Genomic DNA, 26,624 nt, shown 5'->3' with positions numbered 1-26,624 from the left:
GGGCCTTCTGACTTTGTAGCTGTGGTAACTAGTGACCACCCGCCAAACGCCCGGTGCCCTTTGTCGACAGCGATTTGCTCTCTTTGCAATTTGAACGTTTTAGAGGAAATTATTCACAATGGGTAAAAAAGAAGAAGAGGAAATCATAAGAATTGCGAAGAAGATGGATAAAATGGCGCAGAAGAAAAGCGGGGTGAGGTGTTCCGACATGAATGGATTGGCTCCCATTATCTTGTCTGGTGATAGCGTTAGCATGCTAACTAGCAAATGGAGTTGAAAACGTAGACACACATAGCTAACTAGCTAGCAGTTGTCGTCCTATGGTGTTGAATGTCACATTTCGAAAAATATTGGTCTTACACGCTCTTCGTAGTCGTTTAACATTAGTTAGTTCAGTGGTGCATGGTAGTCAAACGTTATTGTGCTGTTAGCTAGCTAGTTAACTAAGCCAGTAACTAGCGAACTAAGCCAGTAACTAGCTAGCTAAGCTAACAACAGTTAGCTAGTTATGTAGTTGCTAAGATAGCAGGTCATTGGTGCCGCGTTCACGTGCCAGTCGGAACTAAAGAAACTGAAATAAATAAATAACACCAAAAACAAACTTTACAAATTTCACAAACATATACCGCAGTTGGATTATACATAAAAAAAAAATGCAAATTCGGTAACGAAGCACACAGGTTTAAGAAAAATAAACAAATAATAATGGAGAAAAAAAAGACTACAAATAAAATACTTTAAACGTCACAGAGGTCTTGTTTACATACAATTATACACATGTTAGGTTGTATGATTCAAAGGCAGCAATGACTTTAAGGGAATGTTTGTGTTTAATAAGTCTTAATGATTGCACAAAAAATATAAATCTCTTTCAAAAATAAGGGGGTAGTCTGCATTTGTGTATAAAAAAATTGGCTAATACAATGAAATTATTGACCAAGAAATTGAAATCATTATCATCCTTGAATGTGAAATTGGCAATATTACTCTCCTATATGACTCTCCTACAATCTAAGCTAGATATCCTCAATCTCACCCAAATTATCATGGAACCTACCATGCCCTTTACCAGCACAAAAACATCCTGTGGCGTACTGCATTAGCATCGAATAGCCCCCGCGATATGCAACTTTTCAGGGAAGTTAGGAACCAATATACACAGGCAGTTATGAAAGCAAAGGCTAGCTTTTTCAAACAGAAATTTGCATCCTGTAGCACAAACTCCCAAAAGTTCTGGGACACTGTAAAGTCCATGGAGAATAAGAGCACCTCCTCCCAGCTTCCTACTGCACTGAGGCTGTCACCACCGATAAATCCACGATAATTGAGAATTTCAATAAGTATGTTTCTATGGCTGGCCATGCTTTCCACCTGACAACCCCTGCCCCGGTCAACAGCTCTGCACCCCCCACAGCAACTTGGCCAAGCCTCTCCATTTCTCCTTCACCCAAATCCGGATAGCTGATGTTCTGAAAAAGAGCTGCAAAATCACAACCCCTACATATCAGCTGGGCTAGACAATCTGGTCCCTCTTTCTAAAATTATCCGCCACAATTGTTGCAACCCCTATTACTAGCCTGTTCAACCTCTCTTTTGTATCGTCTGAGAACCCCAAAGATTGGAAAGCTGCCGCGGTCATTCCCCTCTTCAAAGGGGGGGACACTCTAGACCCAAACTGTTACAGACCTATATCTATCCTACCCTGCCTTTCTAAGGTCTTCGAAAGCCAAGTTAACAAACAGATCACCGACCATTTCGAATCCCACCGTGCCTTTTCCGCTATGCAATCTGGTTTCCAAGCTGGTCATGGGTGCACCTCAGCCACGCTCAAGGTCCTAAACGATATCATAACCACCAACGACAAAAAACAATACTGTGCAGCTGTATTCATCGACCTGGCCAAGGCTTTCGACTCTTGTCAATCACCGCATTCTTATTGGCAGACTCAACAGCCTTGGTTTCTCAAATGACTGCCTCGCCTGGTTCACCAACTACTTCTCTGATAGAGTTCAGTGTGTCAAATCGGAGGGCCTGTTGTCCGGACCTCTGGCAGTCTCTATGGGAGTGCCACAGGGTTTAATTCTCGGCCGACTCTTTTCTCTGTATACATCAATGATGTAGCTCTTGCTGCTGGTGATCTCTGATCCACCTCTACACAGACTACACCATTCTGTATACCTCTGGCCCTTCATTGGACACTGTGTTAACTAACCTCCAGACGAGCTTCAATGCCATACAACTCTCCTTCCGTGGCCTCCAACTGCTCTTAAATGCTAGTAAAATGAAATGCATGCTCCTCAACCTCCAGCATCACTACTCTGGACGGTTCTGACTTATGAATATGTGAATATGTGGACGACTGCAAATACCTAGGTGTCTGGTTAGAATTTAAACTCTCCTTCCAGACTCACATTGAGCATCTCCAATCTAAAATTAAATCTAGAATCGGCTTCCCATTTCTCAACAAAGCCTCCTTCACTCACGCTGCCAAACATACCCTCGTAAAACTGACCATCCTACTGATCCTTGACATCGGTGATGTCATTTACAAAATAGCCTCCAACACTCTACTCAGCGAATTGTATGCAGTCTATCACAGTGCCATCCATATTGTCACCAAAGCCCCATATACTACCCACCGCTGCGACCTGTATGCTCTCGTTGGCTGGCCCTCGCTTCATATTTGTCGCCAAACCCACTGGCTCCAGGTCATCTATAGATCTTTGCTAGGTAATATCTCAGCTCACTGATCACCATAGCAGCACCCACCCGTAGCACGCGCTCCAGCAGGTATATTTCACTGGTCATCCCCAAAGCCAATTCCTCCTTTTGTCCGCCTTTCCTTCCAGTTCTCTGCTGCCAAGGACTGGAATGAATTGCATAAGTCACTGATGCTGGAGACTCGTATCTCCCTCACTGACTTTAAGCATCAGCTGTCAGAGCAGCTTACAGACCACTGTGCCTGTACATAGCCCATCTGTAAATAGCCCATCCAACTACCTCATCCCCATATTGTTATTTATTTTGTTTATATTTTTTGCTCCTTTGCACCCCAGTATCTGTACTTGCACATTCATCTTCTGCACATCTATCACTCCAGTGTTTATTTCCTAAATTGTAATTATTTCGCCACTACGGCCTGTTTATTGCCTTAACTCCCTAATCTTACCTCATTTGCACACACTATATAGATTTGTTTATATTGTGTTATTGACTATACTTTTGTTTATTCCATGTGTAAGTCTGTGTTGTTGTTTGTGTCGCACTGCTTTGCTTTATCTTGGCCAGGTCGCAGTTGTAAATGAGAACTTATTCTCAACTGACCTACCTGGTTAAGTAAAGGTGAAATTAAAATAAATAAACATCTGAATATAATAACATCCCTTTCACCAGCAGTACAAGACTAGAAGGAGATACAGTACATTCGGAAAATATTCAAACCTCTTAACTTTTTCCAGTTTTTTACGTTATAGCCTTATTCTGAAATGTATCAAATTGTTTTGTTTTTCTCGTCAATACACACACAATACCCCATGATGACAACAAAAACAGGTGTTTAGACATTTTTGCAAATGTGTATAAAAAATAAAAACGTTTATTTGGCTCCCCAGTGGCGCAGCGGTCTAAGCCACTGCATCTCAGTGCTAGAAGTGTCACTACAGACCCTGGTTCGATTCCAGGCTGTATCACAACTGGTCGGGATTTGGAGTCCCATGGAGGGTTGGGCAATTGGCCCAGAGTCGTTAGGGTTTGGCCGGGGTAGGCCGTCATTGTAAATACAAATTTGTTGCCTATTGACTTGCCTATTTAAATAAAGGTTATATTATTATATATATTTTTAAACCACCTTTGGCAGCAATTACAGCCTTGAGTCTTCTTGGGTATGATGCTACAAGCTTGGCACACCTGTGTGTGGGGACTTTCTCCCATTCTACTCTGAAGATCCTTTTTTGCTTTGTCATTATGGGGTGTTGTGTGTAGATTGATGAGGAAATGTTTTTATGTATTCTATTTTAGAATAAGGCTGGAACATAACAAATTGTGGAAAAGGTGAAGGGCTCTGAATACTTTCTGAATGCACTGTATCCTCAAACCTGATGCATCCTACCTTTTATCTAACCTGCCTACCTCTACCTAACCCCCAGTATGATGTTGTTGCAGCACCAACCTATTCTAAACTAGAATATCTGTGCTCAAACTAACCCTCAGTTTGTTGTTGCTGTTGCAGGTAGGGGCACTGGACCTTCTGAAGGAACTGAGGGCTGTACCTATGACTCTAGAATTACTACAGGTACTGCAGGGAGCTGAGGGCTGTACCTATGAAGCTATAATTACTACAGGTACTGCAGGGAACTGAGGGCTGTACCTATGACTCTAGAATTACTACAGGTACTGCAGGGAGCTGAGGGCTGTACCTATGAAGCTATAATTACTACAGGTACTGCATAATTACTACAGGTACTGCAGGGAACTGAGGGCTGTACCTATGACTCTAGAATTACTACAGGTACTGTAGGGAGCTGAGGGCTGTACCCATGAAGCTATAATTACTGCAGGGAGCTGAGGGCTGTACCTATGAAGCTAGAATTACTGCAGGTACTGGAGGGAGAGATGCAGGGAGCTGAGGGCTGTACCTATGAAGCTAGAATTACTGGAGGGAAAGATGCAGGGCGCTGAGGGCTGTACATTTCCCTTTGTGTAGGAGCTTAGAAGTGGTGAACTCTAATCTCTCTCCCTCTATACTGAACCCATGTCTCTCCTGCAGCCTAATGTAAGTCTCTCCTCTCCAGTCCACCAGGATTGGGATGTCTGTGAACGCCATCAGGAAGCAGAGTACAGACGATGAGGTCACCTCTCTGGCCAAGGCCCTCATCAAGTCCTGGAAGAAACTCCTAGGTTAGCAGATCAGTACTAAATGAGTGAATGCACTGTTGAAGTTACACCCCTCTGAATAAGCCCCAGGTGTAATGTCAGATCCTGTATTTTCATTGGACGGCAGATGAGCCAGGTGGTGGAGACAAGTCGTTGGAGGAGAAGAGGAAAGAGCCGTCAACACCCACCAGTCTGGTGTCCCCTTCCCAGGGCAGTCCTGAACCACGGGAGGAGAGGTACATAGTTACTACAACACTACAACAACACACTACTCTACTACTACACTACCTCTTCAGTACGGTGTCTCCCACCCAGGGGCAGTCCTGAACCATGGGAAGAGACGTAGCTAGTTACCACTACTACTTACTACTGCTACAACATACCTACTACTACTGCTGCTGTTGTTACTGTTATGGGTACTACTACTAATACTACAACACACCTACTACTAATACTACAACACACCTACTACTAATATTACACACTACTCTACTATTACACACTACTCTACTATTACACACTACTCTACTACTACTACGTCACCAGTATAGTGTCTTCCTCTCAGGGCAGCCCTGAACCACAGGAAGAGACGTAGCTAGTTACTACTACTACTACACCATTATACTACTACACCACACACTACTCTACTACTTCTACGTCACCAGTATAGGGTCTTCCTTTCTCAGGAAGAGACGTAGCTAGTTACTACTACTTCTACTATAGTACTACACCACTATACAACTACTCCAAACACTACTACTACTGTACTACTAGTACTACTGCTAATCCTACACATTACACGGGCCTGGTATTTATAGCATATTTTGAAAAAGCCTTTGATAAAGTAAGACTAGATTTGATTTATAAATACCTGGATTTTTTTTTTAATTTTGTTGTTTCTCTTATAAAATAGGTAAAAGTAATGTATAGCAACCCCAGATGTAAAATAGTAAATAACGGCTACATCTCAGAGTTTTGAATTGTCAAGAGGAGTTAAACAAGGGTGTCTGCTGTCAACATATCTATTCGCTATGGCCATTGAAATGCTAGCAATTAAAATCACAACAAATAACACTAGAGGAGTTAATGTCTTTAATGTCTCATTAAAGATCTAGATAACTTTTCTTTACTCTCTGCACTAAAACCTAATTATGATAAGTGTACAATATTACGTATTGGAGCTTTAAAAAATGCTACTTTTACATTACCATGCAGTTTACCTATAAAATAGGCTGACGGAGGAAGTACACATACTTAGTATTCATATCGTAAAATATATAAATGAGCTCTCCACAACGAATTTCAATAGAATATTTGTAAAAATAGACAAGATCCTGCAACCATGGAGAGATAAATACCTGTCTATTTATGGAAAAATTACACTGATTAACTCCTTAGTCATATCTCAGTTTACTCACTTATGGCACTGCCTACTCCTGATTCGTTTTTCAAATCATATGAGCAAAAAATATTTAGCTTTGTCTGGGATGCTAAACCAGACAAGATAAAGCGTACCTATCTATATAATGAATATGAATTGGGTTGGTTGAGATTATGAAATATAAAAGCACTAAACCTCTCTAAAAGCTTCACTTATTCAATTGTTTTACTTGAACCCTAAATGGTTCTCCAGTAGATCACTAAGAAAAGCTCATCAATTGTTTAAAATGGCCTTTGTGTAGATTGCCATGTCTCATTTTGATTAATTGAAAATGAAACCTTTTTCAAGATATCTCTTTTTTTAAACAAGCATTACAGAGCTGGCTACAATTTCAATTTCATCCCCCTGAAAAGATAGAACGAATATTACAACAAATATTATGGCTGAACTCAAATGTGCTGTGCATTACCACAACAGCATAAATAGTAAAGTATACCAGTTTAATTTGAGGACCAGGATGTTGACAACTGTGCCATACAGATTGTAAAATAGTTGGGAAGAAGTTTTGTACTGATTCCGTGGTACAGGTTGTATGTGAGTTGATATATAAAATGACTCAAGACTTTGTGCTTTTCAGCTAACATTATTGTTTGGAATTCTTGCCACCAACAAAATGTTGAATATTTGGGGCATAAAATCATCGCAGCCCTGCAGATTTTGTTGTGAGGATACAGAATCAATAGACCATTTGTTCTGGTATTGCCTTCAGGTATCCTGTTTCAGGTCTCAGGTTCAGGAATGGCTGAAAAAGCATAACATTAATCTAAAGTTGTCCCTAGAAACAGCATTGTTGGGAGATCTGGAGGCACCTGGTCAGTCAATCACTAATACTCTTTGTAAAAGTATTTAACTTATGTTCACACTCTGTGGTTACTATTCGATTAGATAGATTTAAATGATATGTTAAACATCACAGCATAGTTGAAATATATATGGTGTGTAGAAATCCGCAAAGGGTGGCCAGCAGAGATAGATGGGATGGGCTGAGGGTTGGGATGTGGAATTGGAGACTAGTGGGAGTGGAGCAGCAGCACAACCAGGTGGACTGGGGACAGCCAGAAGTCATCAGGCCAGGTAGTCCTGAGGCATGAACCTAGGGCTCAGGTCCTTCATGAGGGGAGGGAGTGAGAGCGAATTAGAGGGAGCATACTTATATTCACACAGAACACCAAATAACACAGGAGCATTACACCAGATATAACAGACTGACCCTAACACCCCGGCCCCTAGACTATTGCAGCATAGATACTGGAGGCTGAGTCGGGTGGGCCGACAAACAGGGCCAACCAGGCAGGGTACAAAACCAACCTACTTTGCCAAAGCACAGCCCCCTCACCACTAGAGGGATATCAACAGACCACCAACTTACTACCCTGAGACAAGGCTGAGTATAGCCCACGAAGATCTCCACCGCATGAGCCAGAGGGGGTGCAAAACCGGACAGGAAGATCACGTCAGTGACTCAACCTGTTCAAGTGATGCACGCCTCCTAGGGACGACATGGAAGAGCACTAGGAAGCCAGTGACTCAGAAAATCCCATTGGGGAGAGGGGAGCTGGCCAGGCGGAGACAGCAAGGACAGTTCGTTGCTCCAGTGCCTTGCTGTTCACCTTTGCACCCCTGGGCCAGAGTACACTCAATCACAGGACCTACTGAAGAGATTGAGGTTGAGACTGAGTCTACATCTCTCACATGGGTAGGCAGACCATTCCATAAAAATAGAGCTCTATTGGCGACAGCCCTGCCTCCAGCTGTTTGCTTAGAAATTCTAGGGACAATTAGGAGGCCTGCGTCTTGTGATCGTAGCGTACGTGTAGGTATGTACCCCATGTAATGCTTTGTAGGTTAGCAGTAAAACCTTGAAATCAGCCCTTGCCTTAACAGTAAGCCAGTGTAGAGAGGCTAGCACTGGAGTAATATAATCACATTTTTTGGTTCAAGTCAGGATTCTAGCAGCCATATTTAGCACTAACTGAAGTTTATTTGGTGCTTTATCCGGGTAGCCGGAAAGTAGAGCATTGCAGTAGTCTAACATAGAAGTAACAAAAGCATGGATTAATTCTTCTGCATCATTTTTAGACAGAACATTTCAGAATTTTGCGATGTTACGTAAATGAAAAAAAGCTGTCTTGAAACATTCTTGATATGTTCGTCAAAAGAGAGATCAGGGTCCAGAGTAACGCCGAGGTCCTTCACAGTTTTATTTGAGACTACTGTACAACCATCAAGATTAATTGTCAGATTCAACAGAAGATCTCTTTGTTTCTTGGGACCTAGAACAAGCATCTCTGTTTTGTCCGAGTTTAAAAGTAGAGCCGTTTGCAGCCATCCACTTCCTTATGTCTGAAACACAGACTTCCAGCGAGGGCAATTTTGGGGCTTCTCCGTGTTTCATTGAAATTTACAGCTGTGTGTCATCCCCATAGCAGTGAAAGTTAACATTATGTTTTCGAATGACATCCCCAAGAGGTAAAATATATAGTGAGAACAATAGTGATCCTAAAACGGAACCTTGAGGAACAATTTACAGTTGATTTGTCAGAGGACAAACCATTCACAGAGACAAATTGATATCTTTCCGACAGATAAGATCTAAACCAGGCCAGAACTTGTCCGTGTAGACCAATTTGGGTTTCCAATCGCTCCAAAATAATGTGGTGATCGATGGTATCAAAAGCAGCACTATGGTCTAGGAGCACTAGGACAGATGCAGAGCCTTGGTCGGACGCCATTAAAAGGTAATTTACCACCTTCACAAGTGCAGTCTCAGTGCTATGATGGGGTCTAAAACCAGACTGAAGCACCAGACGTATACATTGTTTGTCTTCAGGAAGGCAGTGAGTTGCTGCACAACAGCTTTTTCTAAAATTGTTGAGAGGAATGGGAGATTCGATAAAGGCCCATTTAGTTTTTAAAATATTTTCTGGGTCAAGGTTAGGCTTTTTCAAGAGAGGCTTTATTACTGCCACTTTTAGTGTGTTTGATACACATCCGGTGGATAGAGAGCTGTTTATTATGTTCAACATAGGATGGCCAAGCACAGGAAGCAGCTCTTTCAGTAGTTTAGTTGGAATAGGGTATTTTCCTCAATTAATTTGGAAAAATAGGATGATCAAGCAGCAGTAAGTGCTCTTCGATACTGCAACGGGTACTGTCTTTCCAAGCTAGTCGGAAGACTTCCAGTTTGGTGTGGCGCCATTTCCGTTCCAGTTTTCTGGAAGCTTGCTTCAGAGCTCGGGTATTTTCTGTATACCAGGGAGCTAGTTCTTATGACATGTTTTTAGGGTTGCAACTGCATCTAGGGTATTGCGCAAAGATAAATCGAGTTCCTCAGTTAGGTGGTTAACTGATTTGTCCTCTGACGTCCTTGGTTAGGCAGAGGGAGTCTGGAAGGGCATCAAGGAATCTTTGGATTGTCTGAGAATTTATAGCACAACTTTTGATGCTCCTTGGTTGGTGTCTGAGCTGATTATTTGTTGCGATTGCAAACGTAATAAAATGGTGGTCCGATAATCCAGGATTATGAGGAAAAACATTAAGATCCACATTTATTCCATGGGACAAAACTAGGCCCAGAGTGTGACAATGAGTAGGTCCAGAGACATGTTGGACAAAACCCACTGAGTCGATGATGGCTCCGAAAGCCTTTTGGAGTGGGTCTGTGGACTTTTCCAAGTGTCACCAAAAATGTGAATATTATCTGCTATTACAACAAGGTCCGATAGGAATTCAGGGAACTCATTGAGGAACGCTGTATATGGCCACGGAGGCCTGTAAACAGTAGCTATAAAAAGTGATTGAGTAGGCTGCATAGATTTCATGACTAGAAGCTCAAAAGATGAAAATATATTTCATATTTCATATTATTTCATATTATTTTTTATTGAAATTTGCTATCGTAAATGTTAGCAACACCTCTGCCTAGAATACAGTATTTAGATACGAGATGAGTAATGCAAGATATGTAAACATTATTAAAGTGGCATTAAAAGTGACTAGTGTTCCATTTATTAAAGTGGCCAATGATTTCAAATCTGTGTATATAAAGGCAGCAGCCTCTCTGTGCTAGTAGGTGTCCTGGAGGGCAGGTAGTTTGCCCCCGGTGATGCGTTGTGCAAACCGCACCACCCTCTGGAGAGCCCTGCAGTTGTGGGTGGTGCAGTTGTCGTACCAGGCGGTGATGCAGCCCGACAGGATGCTCTCAATTGTGTATCTGTAAAAGTTTTTCAGTGTTTTAGTTGACAAGCCACATTTCTTCAGCCTCCTGAGTTTGAAGAGGCACTTGCTCCTCAACACACTTCACCATTTCAGTTTGTTCGTGATACACAGAGGAACTTAACTTTCCACCTTCTCTACTGCTCTCCCGTCGATGTGGATAAGTGCTCCCTCTGCTGTTTCCCGAAGTCCACAATCATCTCCTTTGTTTTGTTGACGTTGAGTGAGAGGTTATTTTCCTGACACCACACTCCCAGAGCCCTCACCTCCTCCTCGTCTCCCAGTCCCTGCAGCTGAAAAACATCCCATCAGCATGATGCTGCCACCACCATGCTTCACTGTAGGGATGGCGCCTGGTTTCCTCCAAACGTGATGCTTAGCATTCAGGCCAAAGAGTTCTATCTTGATTTCATCAGACCAGAGAATCTTGTTTCTCATGGTCTGAGAGTCCTTTAGGTGACTTTTGGTAAACTCCAAGCGGGCTGTCATGTGCCTTTTTACTGAGGAGTGGCTTCACTCTTGCCATTACCATAAAGGCCTGATTGGTGGAGTACTGCAGAGATGGATGTCCTTCTGGAAGGTTCTCCCATCTCCACAGAGGAACCCTGGAGCCCTGTTAGTGGGACCATCGGGTTGTCGGTCACCTCCCTGACCAAGGTCCTTCTCACCCGATTTCTCAGTTTGGCAGTTCTAGGAAGAGGATGTTAACCTCTCCACTGTGTTCTTGGGGACCTTCAATGCTGCAGAAATGTTTTGGTACCCCTTGACAGATCTGTGCCTCGACACAATCCTGTCTTGGAGCTCTAATTCTTTCAACCTCATGGTTTGGTTTTTGCTCTGACATGCACTGTCAACTGTGGGACCTTATATAGACAGTTGTGTGCCTTTCCAAATAATGTCCAATCAATTGAATTTACCACAGGTGGACTCCAAGTTGTAAAAATATCTCAAGGATGATCAATGGAAACAGGATGCACCTGAGCTCAATTTCAAGTCTCATAGAAAAGGGTCTGAATACTTATGTAAATAAGGTATATATCGTATTTTTTTTGTTGTAAATGTATATAAAAAAAATAAACTGTTCGGTTTGTCTTTATGGGGTATTGCGTGTAGATTGAGGATTAAAAAAATGTAATCCATTTTAGAATAAGGCTGTAACTAAACAAAATGTGTAAAAGGGGTCTGAATATTTTTTCCCGAATGCACTGTGTATTTGCATATTTCCGGTAGGGAAAGCCTACTCATATTTCCGGTAGGGAAAGCCTACTCATATTTCCGGTAGGGAAAGCCTACTCATATTTCCGGTAGGGAAAGCCCACTCATATTTCCGGTAGGGAAAGCCTACTCATATTTCCGGTAGCGAAAGCCTACTCATATTTCCGGTAGGGAAAGCCCACTCATATTTCCGGTAGGGAAAGCCTACTCATATTTCCGGTAGGGAAAGCCTACTCATATTTCCGGTAGGGAAAGCCTACTCATATTTCCGGTAGGGAAAGCCTACTCATATTTCCGGTAGGGAAAGAATCTCATATTTCCGGTAGGGAAAGCCTACTCATATTTCCGGTAGGGAAAGCCTACTCATATTTCCGGTAGGGAAAGCCTACTCATATTTCCGGTAGGGAAAGAATCTCATATTTCCGGTAGGGAAAGCCTACTCATATTTCCGGTAGGGAAAGCCTACTCATATTTCCGGTAGGGAAAGCCTACTCATATTTCCGGTAGGGAAAGCCTACTCATATTTCCGGTAGGGAAAGCCTACTCATATTTCCGGTAGGGAAAGCCTACTCTGAAGTGTGCGTGTGCAATAACTAAATTTGCCTTTGCACTCCTTCCTCCTTCTAAACAATGCAATGTTTTAAAACTTTGGCAAAGGGTAAAAGTCTACAAAAATGTGTCCTGTTCGTAACAGATTTTAGTTTTGGGAGCAGAACTGTATGGAGATGAAACATTTAATCGATGAGAAAATTAGCAGAATGTCGGCCAAAACCCATCTACTCCCACTGCCGGCCACTGGGCTTTCTCTCGCTACCATAATATTTGGTAGTGAGAGGAAGCCTACTAGATAGTTGGTAGTGAATGAAAATGCTAAGCGGATGCATCACATTTATATATCCGTGAAATATCTGTCTCATTGTTCTATCTGTGCTGCTACTACTACTACACGCTACTCTACTACTACACGCTACTCTACTACTGCTACTAATACTACACACTACTACTACACGCTACTCTACTGCTGCTACTACTACTACCACCACTACTACTACACTGGTACTCTACTACTACACGCTACTACTACATGCTACTCTACTGCTACTACTACACGGTACTCTACTACTACACACTACTACTACACGCTACTCTACTACTACCACTACTAGGACACGCTACTCTACTACTACACGTTACTCTACTGCTGCTACTACTACTACATGCTACTATACTACTACACGCTACTACTACTACTACAAGCTACTCTACTGCTACTACCACTGCTACTACTACAAGCTACTCTACTACTACACACCACTACTACTACTACACGCTACTACTACTACTACTACACGCTACTCTACTACTACAAACTATTACTACTACAGACTACTCTACTACTACACAGTACTTTACTACTACTGCACACTACTCTACTACTACTACACATTACTCTACTGCAGACTACTCTACTACTTCTACTGCACACTACTCTTCTACTACTACTGCACACTACTCTTCTACTACAACACACTACTCTACTACTACAACACACTACTCTACTACTATTACACTCTACTCTACTCTACTGCTACTACTACATTACATCACCAGTACAGTGTCTCCCTCTCAGGGCAGTGCTGAATCACAGCAAGAGATGTAGCTACTATCTCATTAATGTGATGATGGTTATTTTATCAAATCAATTAACTATGTTTGATTATTACGTGATTAAATTAATTATGTAACAATTAACTCGTTGGAAATCTTGCGGAACAAGTTTAATGAGTTACCGTTTCCCGAATTAACTCAATAGCAGAATCTATCGTTATCATATTAGTCATCCATTAATTATTACCTCATAGCAGTCTCATTCTGAACGCCGTTGACGTCAAATCTGCACAAACCCTAAATGATGATTCAGTGATACACAAATTGGCTTAATTATTTATTTACTAACTAAATAATCACACAGAATTATATAAACACACACACACACAATAGATTATATGTTGATTACTAACATAATGCAATGAAAAGTCCCTCGTGGACTAACCCGATATGGTGGCTTGTTACACAATGAAAAGTCCCTAGTGGACTAACCCGATATGACAGCTTGGTACACAGTGAAAAGGGAGGGGCATGTAAGGAGAGGGAGAGACAGTCAACTTATTGTACATTCATATGGAAGCTATGCCTATGGGAATATGAATACTTTGCACATGAATGACCGCTCATTCGAAAATAATTGCAATGTGTATATATGTATATATTTACGCTTGTATGTCTTTTGTCGTCTCTCTCTCTGTTGAAATCGCCCGGTCCATCTATTGGGAGTCATTCAACATAAGTCTCTGGTTTGTGAACCAGAGGTCACAGTGTATTTTGTAGTAGTAGGCTTGCTTTGTTCTGGAAGTGTCTGTTAGGATGGATACATCAGACGTACAGCACGGTGTTGAGAGGGAAATGTTTCTCGGGTCGAGTTTCTTAGACTGGATCCTTCAGATGTTACACACGCGGTGGTCTTTGGAGATCTTCCTCGTGTCTTTTGTCAGAGTTTTAGACTACTTTACATTACAGCTGCAGACTGAATGTCTAGTCTTTACCTTCACTCGTCGAGAGGAGTCCTTTATAAGCACTCTGGCAAAAGGGGCGTTCCATCCTTTTGGCATAATGTCTGTGCTTACGTGGGTGTGGGGACTGACTTTGTAAAACTTTACATGAAAATCAATTCTCATTTAGAAGGCTAAAATCACATTTAATCTACTCACAAATAGTTTCATATTTAATCATTTAAGTATTACAACATTTAGATGTAACTCTGACATGCATAGTGAAAGCTATTAGATACAATGTTTCCGTTAGAACTTCTTTAACTTCTTGCTCCTACTTGAGACGCAGACGTCTCAAGTAGGCACCTGGAAATGCAAATGCGCTACGCTAAATGCTAAATGTACTCGTTAAAACTCAAACGTTCATTAAAATACACATGCAGGGTATTGAATTAAAGCTACACTTGTTGTGAATCTAGCCAACAAGTCAGATTTTTAAAATGCTTTTCGGCAAAAGCATGAGAAGCTATTATCTGATAGCATGCAACACCCCAAAATGCCTGAAGGCGACGTAAACAAAATAATTAGCGTAGCCGGCGCTACACAAAAACGCAGAAATAAAATATAAAACATTCATTACCTTTGATGATATTCTTTGTTGGCACTCCTATATGTCCCATAAACATCACAAATTGGTCTTTTTCCCGATTAAATCCGTCCATGAATGCCCAAAATATCCATTTGTATAGCCTGTCTGCATCAGGAAAAAGCTCTCTTCCAACACGCAACGTCATGTTTAAAAATTATATAAGTTGCCTATATTCTTTGACAAAACACTTCAACCTACTTTTATAACCCAACTTTAGGTATTTGTAAACGTTAATAAGCGATCAAATTGATCACTGGGCGATCTGTATTCAATAGCAGCTACTCAAGAAAACAGTGTCCATTTTTCAATCTTCCAAAATCGATTGAGGTAGGCTGGATGGAATGACGGATCTATTGGTAATGTCTCAAAGGATTTTTGTCAATCAAAATGACGTTTTGGCGACATCGTGTGGAAGCTGTAGGAATTGCATCCGTCTCCATATTAAATTTGGTTTCCTTTAAACAATACATGAAAGGGGCGCATGGATACTTTTTTCAGCTTTCAGTGACCAGTTTTTCTTGCGCTTTTCGATGAAACACACGCTCTGTTATAGTCACAGCCGTGATTTAACCAGTTTTAGAAACTTCAGAGTGTTTTCTATCCACACATACTAATCATATGCATATACTATATTCCTGGCATGAGTAGCAGGATGCTGAAATGTTGCGCGATTTTTAACAGAATGTTCGAAAAAGGAGGGGGTAGGATGAAGAGGTTAATGATATCACAAAACAATAAATGATCTGACATGATTGTTCTTTAAGTCCCTCCCGACCATTTCCCACATTCTTTGTTAGAAATATTGTTTCATTATCCACTTTTGGATGTTGGCGTTTTGGCGGGAAGAAGGGTTCTGTTCCCTCAATACTTCCTGGCAAGGGAGAGAGAGTTCCTGCAAGGTATTTACGACATGGCCTGAAACATTTGATTAGCCGGCACCTTTGATCTTCATCCAGGAGGGCAAGTCATCACCTGCACAGTGTATCCCTCTCAGGGCAGTCCACGGGAATAGAAGTACACTACTACTGCACTACTCTACTACACTACTACTACTGCACTACTCTACTACACTACTACTACTGCTCTACTACTACTCACTACTCTACTACTACTGTTAGTACAAGTGCTACTACACTATTAATACTACTACTACACACTACACTACGACTGCTATTACACTACTATACTACCTCTCTCCCTCTCAGGGCACTCCTGAACCCCGGCAAGAGATTTAGCTAGTTACTACTACTGCTATTACTGCACTACTATCACACCAGTACGGTGTCTCGCTTTTCATGGCAGTCCTGAACTACAAGAAGAGGTAGCGAGATAGCTACACCAACCTGGCTAAAGACACCTGATAACCTGGCTGTTGTTGTTGTTTGCTACAGCAATGACTCCAGCTGTAAGAATGAGCCTGTTGAGGTGATGCCCTCCATCTCCCTGATCTCCACGTTCCCCCAAGCCCCCTCCACCTCCGACTCCGTCAGGATCAAGTGTCGCGAGATGCTGTCCCAGGCGCTACAGGCTGGAGGTAAGACCTAACACCCTACTGTAGAGCGTGTCCCATGCTCTACAGGCTTATTGGAAGGCTTAATAGAAGCCTCTCAAATATAATCCAGATAGAATCAGGAATTCCCCAGAGTAGCTGTTTAGGCCCCTTCCTTTTTTCTATTTTTACTAACGACATGCCACTGATTTTGAGTAAAGCCAGAGTGTCTATATATGCGGATGACTCAACACTATACACATCAGCTACTACAGCGACTGAAATGACTGCAACACTCAACAAAGAGCTGTAGTTAGTTTGAGTGGGTGGCAAGGAATAAGTTAGTCCTAAATATCAAAAACTAAAAGCATTATATTTGGAACAAAACACTCACTAAACCCTAAACCTCAACTAAATCTTGTAATAAATAATGTGGAAATTGAGCAAGTTGGGATGACTGAACTGCTTGGAGTAACACTATATTGTAAACTGTCGTGGTAAAAACATATTGATACAACAGTGAGCTAAGATGGGGAAGACAACAAACCAACGCTACTTTTCACGTCTTGCGCAACTCTCAACAGTGTTACCCAGTTCCTAGTTGGCCTACTTCTTCATTGCACAAATGAATAACCTCAACCAAATTCCAAAGAGTGGTGACATCCAGTGGAAACGGTAGGAACTGAAAACCAGTTCCTAAGAAATATTGTTTGCTAACGAGAACTCACTGAACAGAGAGAGACCTAAAAAAAAATATATATAATAATAATTAGTCCTCGGTGTTTTGCCTGCTACATAAGTTCTGTTATACTCACAGACATCATTCAAACAGTTTTAGAAACTTCAGAGTGTTTTCTATCCAATACTAATAATAATATGCATATATTAGCATCTGGGACAGAGTAGGAGGCAGTTCATTCTGGGCACGCTATTCCTCCAAAAGTGAAAATGCTGCCCCTTATCCCAAAAAGGTTAAAGATACTGTCCCAGGCTCTACAGGCTGGAGGTAACTGGCTATATAACACCACCTGACCTCTCTCTCCTCTTCTCCAGATGACTACATCGCTATAGGAGCTGACTGTGATGAACTGGGAGCTCAGATTGAAGAATATATCTTCTGTGAGTTTAAGAACACTGACCCCAAATATAAGAACCGTGTCAGGAGTCGCATCGCCAACCTGAAGGACATCAAGAACCCCAACCTCAGGAAGAGTGTTCTCTGTGGGAACGTCTCCCCCGACCGCATGGCCAAGATGACCGCTCAGGTAGGCTACCTAACCCTGACATCTAACCTCTACCATAACCCTTGACCTCTAACCCTTACTGTTAGACTACAGTGCCTTGCGAAAGTATTCGGCCCCCTTGAACTTTGCAACCTTTTGCCACATTTCAGGCTTCAAACATAAAGATATAAAACTGTATTTTTTTGTGAAGAATCAACAACAAGTGGGACACAATCATGAAGTGGAACGACATTTATTGGATATTTCAAACTTTTTTAACAAATCAAAAACTGAAAAATTGGGCGTGCAAAATTATTCAGCCCCCTTAAGTTAATACTTTGTAGCGCCACCTTTTGCTGCGATTACAGCTGTAAGTCGCTTGGGGTATGTCTCTATCAGTTTTGCACATCGAGAGACTGAATTTTTTTCCCATTCCTCCTTGCAAAACAGCTCGAGCTCAGTGAGGTTGGATGGAGAGCATTTGTGAACAGCAGTTTTCAGTTCTTTCCACAGATTCTCGATTGGATTCAGGTCTGGACTTTGACTTGGCCATTCTAACACCTGGATATGTTTATTTTTGAACCATTCCATTGTAGATTTTGCTTTATGTTTTGGATCATTGTCTTGTTGGAAGACAAATCTCCGTCCCAGTCTCAGGTCTTTTGCAGACTCCATCAGGTTTTCTTCCAGAATGGTCTTTTATTTGGCTCCATCCATCTTCCCATCAATTTTAACCATCTTCCCTGTTCCTGCTGAAGAAAAGCAGGCCCAAACCATGATGCTGCCACCACCATGTTTGACAGTGAGGATGGTGTGTTCAGGGTGATGAGCTGTGTTGCTTTTACGCCAAACATAACGTCTTGCATTGTTGCCAAAAAGTTAAATTTTGGTTTCATCTGACCAGAGCACCTTCTTCCACATGTTTGGTGTGTCTCCCAGGTGGCTTGTGGCAAACTTTAACCGACACTTTTTATGGATATCTTTAAGAAATGGCTTTCTTCTTGCCACTCTTCCATAAAGGCCAGATTTGTGCAATATACGACTGATTGTTGTCCTATGGACAGAGTCTCCCACCTCAGCTGTAGATCTCTGCAGTTCATCCAGAGTGATCATGGGCCTCTTGGCTGCATCTCTGATCAGTCTTCTCCTTGTATGAGCTGAAAGTTTAGAGGGACGGCCAGGTCTTGGTAGATTTGCAGTGGTCTGATACTCCTTCCATTTCAATATTATCGCTTGCACAGTGCTCCTTGGGATGTTTAAAGCTTGGGAAATCTTTTTGTATCCAAATCCGGCTTTAAACTTCTTCACAAAAGTATCTCGGACCTGCCTGGTGTGTTCCTTGTTTTTCATGATGCTCTCTGCGCTTTTAACGGACCTCTGAGACTATCACAGTGCAGGTGCATTTATACGGAGACTTGATTACACACAGGTGGATTGTATTTATCATCATTAGTCATTTAGGTCAACATTGGATCATTCAGAGATCCTCACTGAACTTCTGGAGAGAGTTTGCTGCACTGAAAGTAAAGGGGCTGAATAATTTTGCACGCCCAATTTTTCAGTTTTTGATTTGTTAAAAAAGTTTGAAATATCCAATAAATGTCGTTCCACTTCATGATTGTGTCCCACTTGTTGTTGATTCTTCACAAAAAATACAGTTTTATATCTTTGTTTGAAGCCTGAAATGTGGCAAAAGGTCGCAAAGTTCAAGGGGGCCGAATACTTTCGCAAGGCACTGTACATGGCCAAGATGACCGCTGAGGTACCGTACCCCTAACCCCTACCTTAACGTGTTCTGTGCTAACAGGAGATTGCTAATGATGAGTTGAAGCTGATAAGCGGCGGCAGGTAGCCTAGTGATTAGAGCGTTGGACTAGTAACCGAAAGGTTGCTAGATTGAATCCCCGAGCCGACAAGGTAAAACTCTGTTGTTCTGCCCCTGAACAAGTCAGTTAGCCCACTTTTCCTAGGCCGTCATTGAAAATAAGAATTTGTTTTTAACCAACTTGCCTAGTTAAATTAAGGTAAAATAAATAATAAATAAATAAGGAATAACCTGACCTCTAACCCCTACCACTAACCTTACGTGTTTTGTGCTAACAGGAAATGGCTATTGACGAGCTGAAGCTCAATAGGAAGAACCTGACATCAAACCCCTAACCCCTGACCCTAATGTCTTCCTCCTAACAGGAAATTACTTTTGACTAGCTGAAGCTCAATAGGAAGATCCTGACCTCTAACCCCCGACCCTAACCCCAATGTCTTCCTGCTAACAGGAGATGGCTAGTGATGAGCTGAAGCTCAGAGGAAGAACCTGACATCAAACCCCTAACCCCTGACCCTAATGTCTTCCTCCTAACAGGAAATGACTTTTGACGAGCTGAAGCTCAATAGGAAGAACCTGACCTCTAACCCTAATGTCTTCCTCATAACAGGAAATGGCTAGTGATGAGCTGAAGCTGATAAGGAAGAACCTGACCAAAGAAGCCATTAGAGATCACCAAGTGTCCCAGACCGGAGGGACCCAGACTGACCTGTTCACCTGCGGCAAGTGCAAGAAGAAGAGGTGCACCTACACTCAGGTAATATACCATCAACTGTATAATATACCTCTTCAGGTAATATACCATCAACTGTATAATATACCTCTTCAGGTAATATACCATCCACTATATAATGCACCTCTTCAGGTAATATACCATCAACTGTATAATATACCTCTTCAGGTAATATACCATCCACTATATAATGCACCTCTTCAGGTAATATACCATCAACTGTATAATATACCTCTTCAGGTAATATACCATCAACTATATAATATACCTCTTCAGGTAATATACCATCAACTGTATAATATACCTCTTCAGGTAATATACCATCAACTGTATAATATACCTCTTCAGGTAATATACCATCAACTGTATAATATACCTCTTCAGGTAATATACCATCCACCATATAATGCACCTCTTCAGGTAATATACCATCAACTGTATAATATACCTCTTCAGGTAATATACCATCAACTGTATAATATACCTCTTCAGGTAATATACCATCAACTGTATAATATACCTCTTCAGGTAATATACCATCAACTGTATAATATACCTCTTCAGGTAATATAACCTCAACTGTATAATATACCTCTTCAGGTAATATACCATCAACTGTATAATATACCTCTTCAGGTAATATACCATCCACTATATAATGCACCTCTTCAGGTAATATACCATCAACTGTATAATATACCTCTTCAGGTAATATACCATCAACTGTATAATATACCTCTTCAGGTAATATACCATCCACTATATAATGCACCTCTTCAGGTAATATACCATCAACTGTATAATGCACCTCTTCAGGTAATATACCATCAACTGTATAATGCACCTCTTCAGGTAATATACCATCAACTGTATAATATACCTCTTCAGGTAATATACCATCCACTATATAATGCACCTCTTCAGGTAATATACCATCAACTGTATAATATACCTCTTCAGGTAATATACCATCAACTGTATAATATACCTCTTCAGGTAATATACCATCCACTATATAATGCACCTCTTCAGGTAATATACCATCAACTGTATAATATACCTCTTCAGGTAATATACCATCCACTATATAATGCACCTCTTCAGGTAATATACCATCAACTGTATAATATACCTCTTCAGGTAATATACCATCCACTATATAATGCACCTCTCAGGTAATATACCATCAACTGTATAATGCACCTCCTCTCAGGTAATATACCATCCACTATATAATACCCCTCCTCTCAGGTAATATACCATCCACTATATAATAATCCTCTCAGGTAATATACCATCCACTATATAATAATCCTCTCAGGTAATATACCATCCACTATATAATAATCCTCTCAGGTAATGACCATTAGAGGGACTAATATTGCTATTGATTCACAGTAATAGATACTTTTGGTTGTATTAGAGAAGATTCTTTGGAGGAGCTGTTTAGATGCTCCCCTGTCATAGGGGTTCATACCTAACCACTCGGTACAGGGACCTCGGTTCGGTTCGCACTGTGAACCCAAATTAATACATTAAAAAATAAAACAAACCACTAAGCCTATAGGCCATGCCTACGCTGTGTTGTATGCTTCTTGAAAAATCGGAGCTGAAAAACATTGCAGGCTTTTCCGTTAAAAGAACTAGCGCGTTGTGCATGCCAAAATTCAAATCTTAATTGGTGCATTTGAAACTGTCCTTTTGTGAGGGGCAGCTAGGATCTAGTTCTGTCTGATGGTGAGTGGTGGGGTCGATAAATTAGGAGGGTTCTCCATCATCGTTTAAATCTCCCAGTAGATTACAATGGAGATGGACAGAGAATATGTCACCACTGCTCAAATATTTGCATTGTGTGTATCACCCCCCCCCCCCCAACCCCTCTTTACACTGCTGCTACTCTCTGTTTACCATATATGCATAGTCACTTTAGCTTTACCTTCATGTACATACTACTTCAAGCCTCTACTGTATTTAGCCTCTACTGTATTTAGCCTCTACTGTATTTAGCCTCTACTGTATTTAGCCTCTACTGTATTTAGCCTCTACTGTATTTAGCCTCTGTACTGTATATAGCCTCTACTGTATTTAGCCTCTACTGTATTTAGCCTCTGTACTGTATATAGCCTCTACTGTATATAGCCTCTACTGTATATAGCCTCTACTGTATTTAGCCTCTGTACTGTATATAGCCTCTACTGTATATAGCCTCTACTGTATATAGCCTCTACTGTATATAGCCTCTATTGTATATAGCCTCTACTGTATATAGCCTCTACTGTATATAGCCTCTACTGTATATAGCCTCGCTACTGTATATAGCCTCTACTGTATATAGCCTCTATTGTATATAGCCTCTATTGTATATAGCCTCTACTGTATATAGCCTCTACTGTATATAGCCTCTCTACTGTATATAGCCTCTCTACTGTATATAGCCCCTACTCTATATAGCCTCTGTACTGTATTTAGCCTCTACTGTATATAGCCTCTACTGTATATAGCCTCTACTGTATATAGCCTCTACTGTATATAGCCTCGCTACTGTATATAGCCTCGCTACTGTATATAGCCGCTACTGTATATAGCCTCGCTACTGTATATAGCCTCGCTACTGTATATAGCCTCGCTACTGTATATAGCCTCGCTACTGTATATAGCCTCGCTACTGTATATAGCCTCGCTACTGTATATAGCCTCGCTACTGTATATAGCCTCGCTACTGTATATAGCCTCGCTACTGTATATAACCTCGCTACTGTATATAACCTCGCTACTGTTTATAGCCTCGCTACTGTTTATAGCCTCTGTACTGTATATAGCCTCTGTACTGTATATAGCCTCTGTACTGTATATAGCCTTGCTACTGTATATAGCCCCTCTACTGGATCTAGCCTCTCTACTCTATCTAGCCTCTACTGTATACTGTATATAGCCTCTCTACTGTATCTTATTTATTTATTTATTTATTGTGTACATAATGTTGCTGCTACCGTCTCTTATGACCGAAAAACCTTCTGGACATCAGAAAAGCGATTACTCACCACGGACTGGAAGAAACTTTTTCCTTTAACGAGTCCAACGAGAAGGATATTCTGCTTTCACTGGAACAGGCCCAGATCCATGCCTTTTGCGTGAAGAAAAGACGCCGGAAAAGGGGACGCAGATCGGGGATCCTTCTGAGAATCCGTAGGGGAGCGAATAAACTCCCAATGCCTTCCATTCTCCTTGCTAACGTGCAATCGTTAGAACATAAAATGGATGACCTGCTATTAAGATTATCCTACCAACAGGACAATAGAAACTGTAACATCTTATGTTTCTCCAAGACGTGGCTGAATGAAGAAACGGACAATATTGAGCTGGCGGAATTTTCCATGCACCGGCAGAACAGAGATGCTACCTCTGGTAAGACTAGGGGTGGTGGTGTGTGTCCTTTTGTCAATAACAGCTGGTGCGTGATGTCTAATATTAAAGAAGTCTCGAGGTATTGCTCGCCTGAGGTGGAGTACCTCATGATAAGCTGTAGACCACACTACCAGGAGAGTACTCATCTGTATTATTTGTAGCCGTCTATCACCACAAAACGATGCTGACACTAAGACCACACTCAACCAACTCTATAAGGCCATAAGCAAACAAGAATATGCTCACCCATAAGTGGCGCTCCTAGTGGCCGGGGACTTTAATGCAGGCAAACTTAAATCAGTTTAACCAAATTTTTATTTGCAACCAGGGGGGGAAAAAAATCGCAGACCACCTTTACTCCACACACAGAGATGCATACAAAGCTCTCCCTGCCCTCCATTTGGCAGATCTGACCATAATTCCATCCTCCTGATTCCTGCTTTCAAGAAAAAACGAAAGCAGGAAGTATCAGTGACTCGATCAATACCGAAGTGGTCAGATGACGCGGATGCTACACTACAGGACTGTTTTCCTAGCACAGACTGGAATATGTTCCGGGATTCATCCAATGGCATTGAGGAGTACACCACCTCAGTCATCAGCTTCATCAATAAGTGCATTGACGACGTCGTCCCCACAGTGACTGTACATACATATCCCGCTATGCCCTCAGACGAACCATCAAACAAGCAAAGTGTCAATACAGGATTAAGATTGAATCCTACTTCACTGGCTCTGGCGCTCATCAGATGTGGCAGGGCTTGAAAATTATTAAGGACTACAAAGGGAAACCCAGACGCGAGCTGCCCAGTGACGCGAGCCTACCAGACGAGCTAAATTACTTTTATGCTCGCTTCAAGGCAAGCAACACTGACACATGCATGAGAGCACCAGCTGTTCTGGGTGACAGTGTGATAACGCTCTCGGTAGCCGAAGTGAACAAAATCATTAAACAGGTCAACATTCACAAAGCCGCTGGGCCAGGCGGATACCAGGACGTGTACTCAAAGCATGCGCAGACCAATTGTCAAGTGTCTTCACTGACATTTTCAACCTCTCCCTGACCGAGTTTGTAATACCTATATGTTTCAAGCAGACCACCATAGTCCCTGTGCCCAAGGAAGCGAAGGTAACCTGCCTAAATGATTACCGCCCCATAGCACTCACGTCGGTAGCCAAGAAGTGCTTTGAAAGGCTGGTCATGGCTCACATCAACAGCATCCTCCCGGACACCCTAGACCCACTCCAATTCACATACCGCCCCGACGGATCCACAGGTGACTCAATCGCACTCCACAGCGCCCTTTCTCACCTGGACAAAAGGAACACCTATGTGGGAATGCTGTTCATCGACTACAGCTTAGAATTCAACACCATAGTGCCCACGAAGCTCATCACTAAGCTAAGGACTCTGGGACTAAACACCTCCCTTTGCAAATGAATCCCAGACTTCCTGACGGGCCGCCCCCAGGTGGTAAGGGTAGGCAACAACACGTCTGCCGCGTTGATCCTCAACACTGGGGCCCCTCAAAGGTGTGTACTTAGTCCCCTCCTGTGTTCCCTGTTCACCCACGACTGCGTGGCCAAACACCATCATTAAGTTTGCTGACGACACAATAGTGGTAGGCCTGATTAACGATGAGACAGCCTATAGGGAGGAGGTCAGAAAACTGGCCGTGTGGTGCCAGGACAACAACCTCTCCCTCAATGTGAGCAAAACAAAGGAGCTGATCGTGGACTACAGGAAAAGGCGGGTCGAACAGGCCCCCATTAACATCAACAGGGCTGTAGTGGAGCGGGTCGCGAGTTTCAAGTTCCTTGGTGTCCACATCACCAACAAACTATCATGGTCCAAACACACCAAGACAGTCGTGAAGAGGGCACAACAAAACCTTTTCCCCCTCAGGAGACTGAAAAGATTTGGCATGGGCCCCCAGATCCTCAAAAGGTTCTACAGCTGCACCATCGAGAGCATCCTGAACGGTTGCATCACCGCCTGGTGACGGTAAGGCGCTACAGAGGGTAGTGCGAACGGCCCAGGACATCACTGGGGCCAAGCTTCCTGCCATCCAGGACCTATATACTAGGCGGTGTCAGAGGAAAGCCCAAAAATTGGTCAGAGACTCGAGTCACCCCAGGCATAGACTGTTCTCTCTGCTACCGCACAGCTTCTACCCCCAAGCCATTAGACTGCTGAACAGTTCATAAAGATTTCCACTGGACAATTTACATTGACATTTACATTGGTGAAGCCTTCCATCCCTACAGTGTTGTCAGTGTGTACAGTAATCCTGTGTGTGTTGGTCTTACAGGTGCAGACCCGCAGTGCTGATGAACCCATGACCACCTTCGTCTTCTGTAATGACTGTGGAAACAGATGGAAGGTACGTTGATACTGTAACACACCGTCTACACGCACGCTGTCTACACGCACGCTGTAAAACAGACTTACCGAATCCCTTTTGTCTGTTTCACCACATTGTTTAATGTAGGTGTTGTGTTTAACTACATATACACAGTCTATATATAACAATATATACACAGTCCCTTCTCTGTCCCCATCTAAGGCCTTCTTTACTGTTCATCTTCTAGTTCTGTTGAGATCGGGAGGAGGAGAACTTCAGACAGAACCTCTGACCCCTGGTACCAATCAACCAACCATGCAGACTCACCCAATATTTCTATTGGAAGATATTGTCCATAGCCACGCCCCTGTCCCCACCCATCAGCCGTTCAGATGATGATCAACACTGTTTCTTCTGTTACCATCCAACATTTTATATGTAGTTTTAACATTTAGACAAAACTTGGATCTACAATTTACTATTGAGTTTAGCTTCTTCGACCTTCATGAATTTTTATTTAATTTAAATTACCAGTAAAATTTTATCCATTTGTTTAATAAAAATAATGTCTCGTTTTTTTTTGTTGTCCTGAACAAGTTCTGGTACAAACGTCCTCTTGGATGGGTTTCCCAGACCAACATTAAAGGTTATGTCTTCAATGCA

General features: G+C 42.0%; 1 protein-coding gene across 3 annotated transcripts; it reads left to right on the top strand.

Annotated features, from left to right (window-relative positions):
- LOC139377193 (transcription elongation factor A (SII), 1) lies at positions 1-26,624 on the top strand. 3 transcript variants are annotated; one of them, XM_071120193.1, is made up of 9 exons: positions 1-193; positions 4,229-4,291; positions 4,791-4,896; positions 5,000-5,108; positions 16,333-16,475; positions 17,484-17,695; positions 20,089-20,235; positions 25,929-26,000; positions 26,209-26,624. In XM_071120193.1, exons 1-9 carry the CDS (start codon positions 119-121, stop codon positions 26,215-26,217), a joined length of 936 nt encoding a protein of 311 aa, XP_070976294.1. In that variant the 5' UTR covers positions 1-118; the 3' UTR covers positions 26,218-26,624. The 3 variants fall into 3 exon arrangements, with proteins under 3 accessions (XP_070976294.1, XP_070976296.1, XP_070976295.1); XM_071120195.1 differs by lacking the exon at positions 4,229-4,291 and having other exon boundaries at positions 16-193; positions 26,209-26,524; XM_071120194.1 differs by lacking the exons at positions 1-193; positions 4,229-4,291 and adding an exon at positions 4,474-4,507 and having other exon boundaries at positions 26,209-26,445.

The sequence above is a fragment of the Oncorhynchus clarkii genome, chromosome 20 (genome assembly GCF_045791955.1).
Source record: "Oncorhynchus clarkii lewisi isolate Uvic-CL-2024 chromosome 20, UVic_Ocla_1.0, whole genome shotgun sequence".
In the NCBI taxonomy this organism is placed as follows: Eukaryota; Metazoa; Chordata; class Actinopteri; order Salmoniformes; family Salmonidae; genus Oncorhynchus; species Oncorhynchus clarkii.
The sequence above is the reverse complement of the archived record's forward strand: the minus strand, read 5'-3'. Positions and strand labels throughout refer to the sequence as shown.

Bases quoted from the DNA above. Each gene is read 5' to 3' on its own strand.
- LOC139377193 (XM_071120193.1), top strand. From the start codon at position 119: ATGGGTAAAAAAGAAGAAGAGGAAATCATAAGAATTGCGAAGAAGATG. The intron at 194-4,228 runs GTGAGGTGTTCC...TTGCTGTTGCAG, and splicing joins TGGCGCAGAAGAAAAGCGGG to GTAGGGGCACTGGACCTTCT. The intron at 17,696-20,088 runs GTAGGCTACCTA...TCCTCATAACAG, and splicing joins TGGCCAAGATGACCGCTCAG to GAAATGGCTAGTGATGAGCT.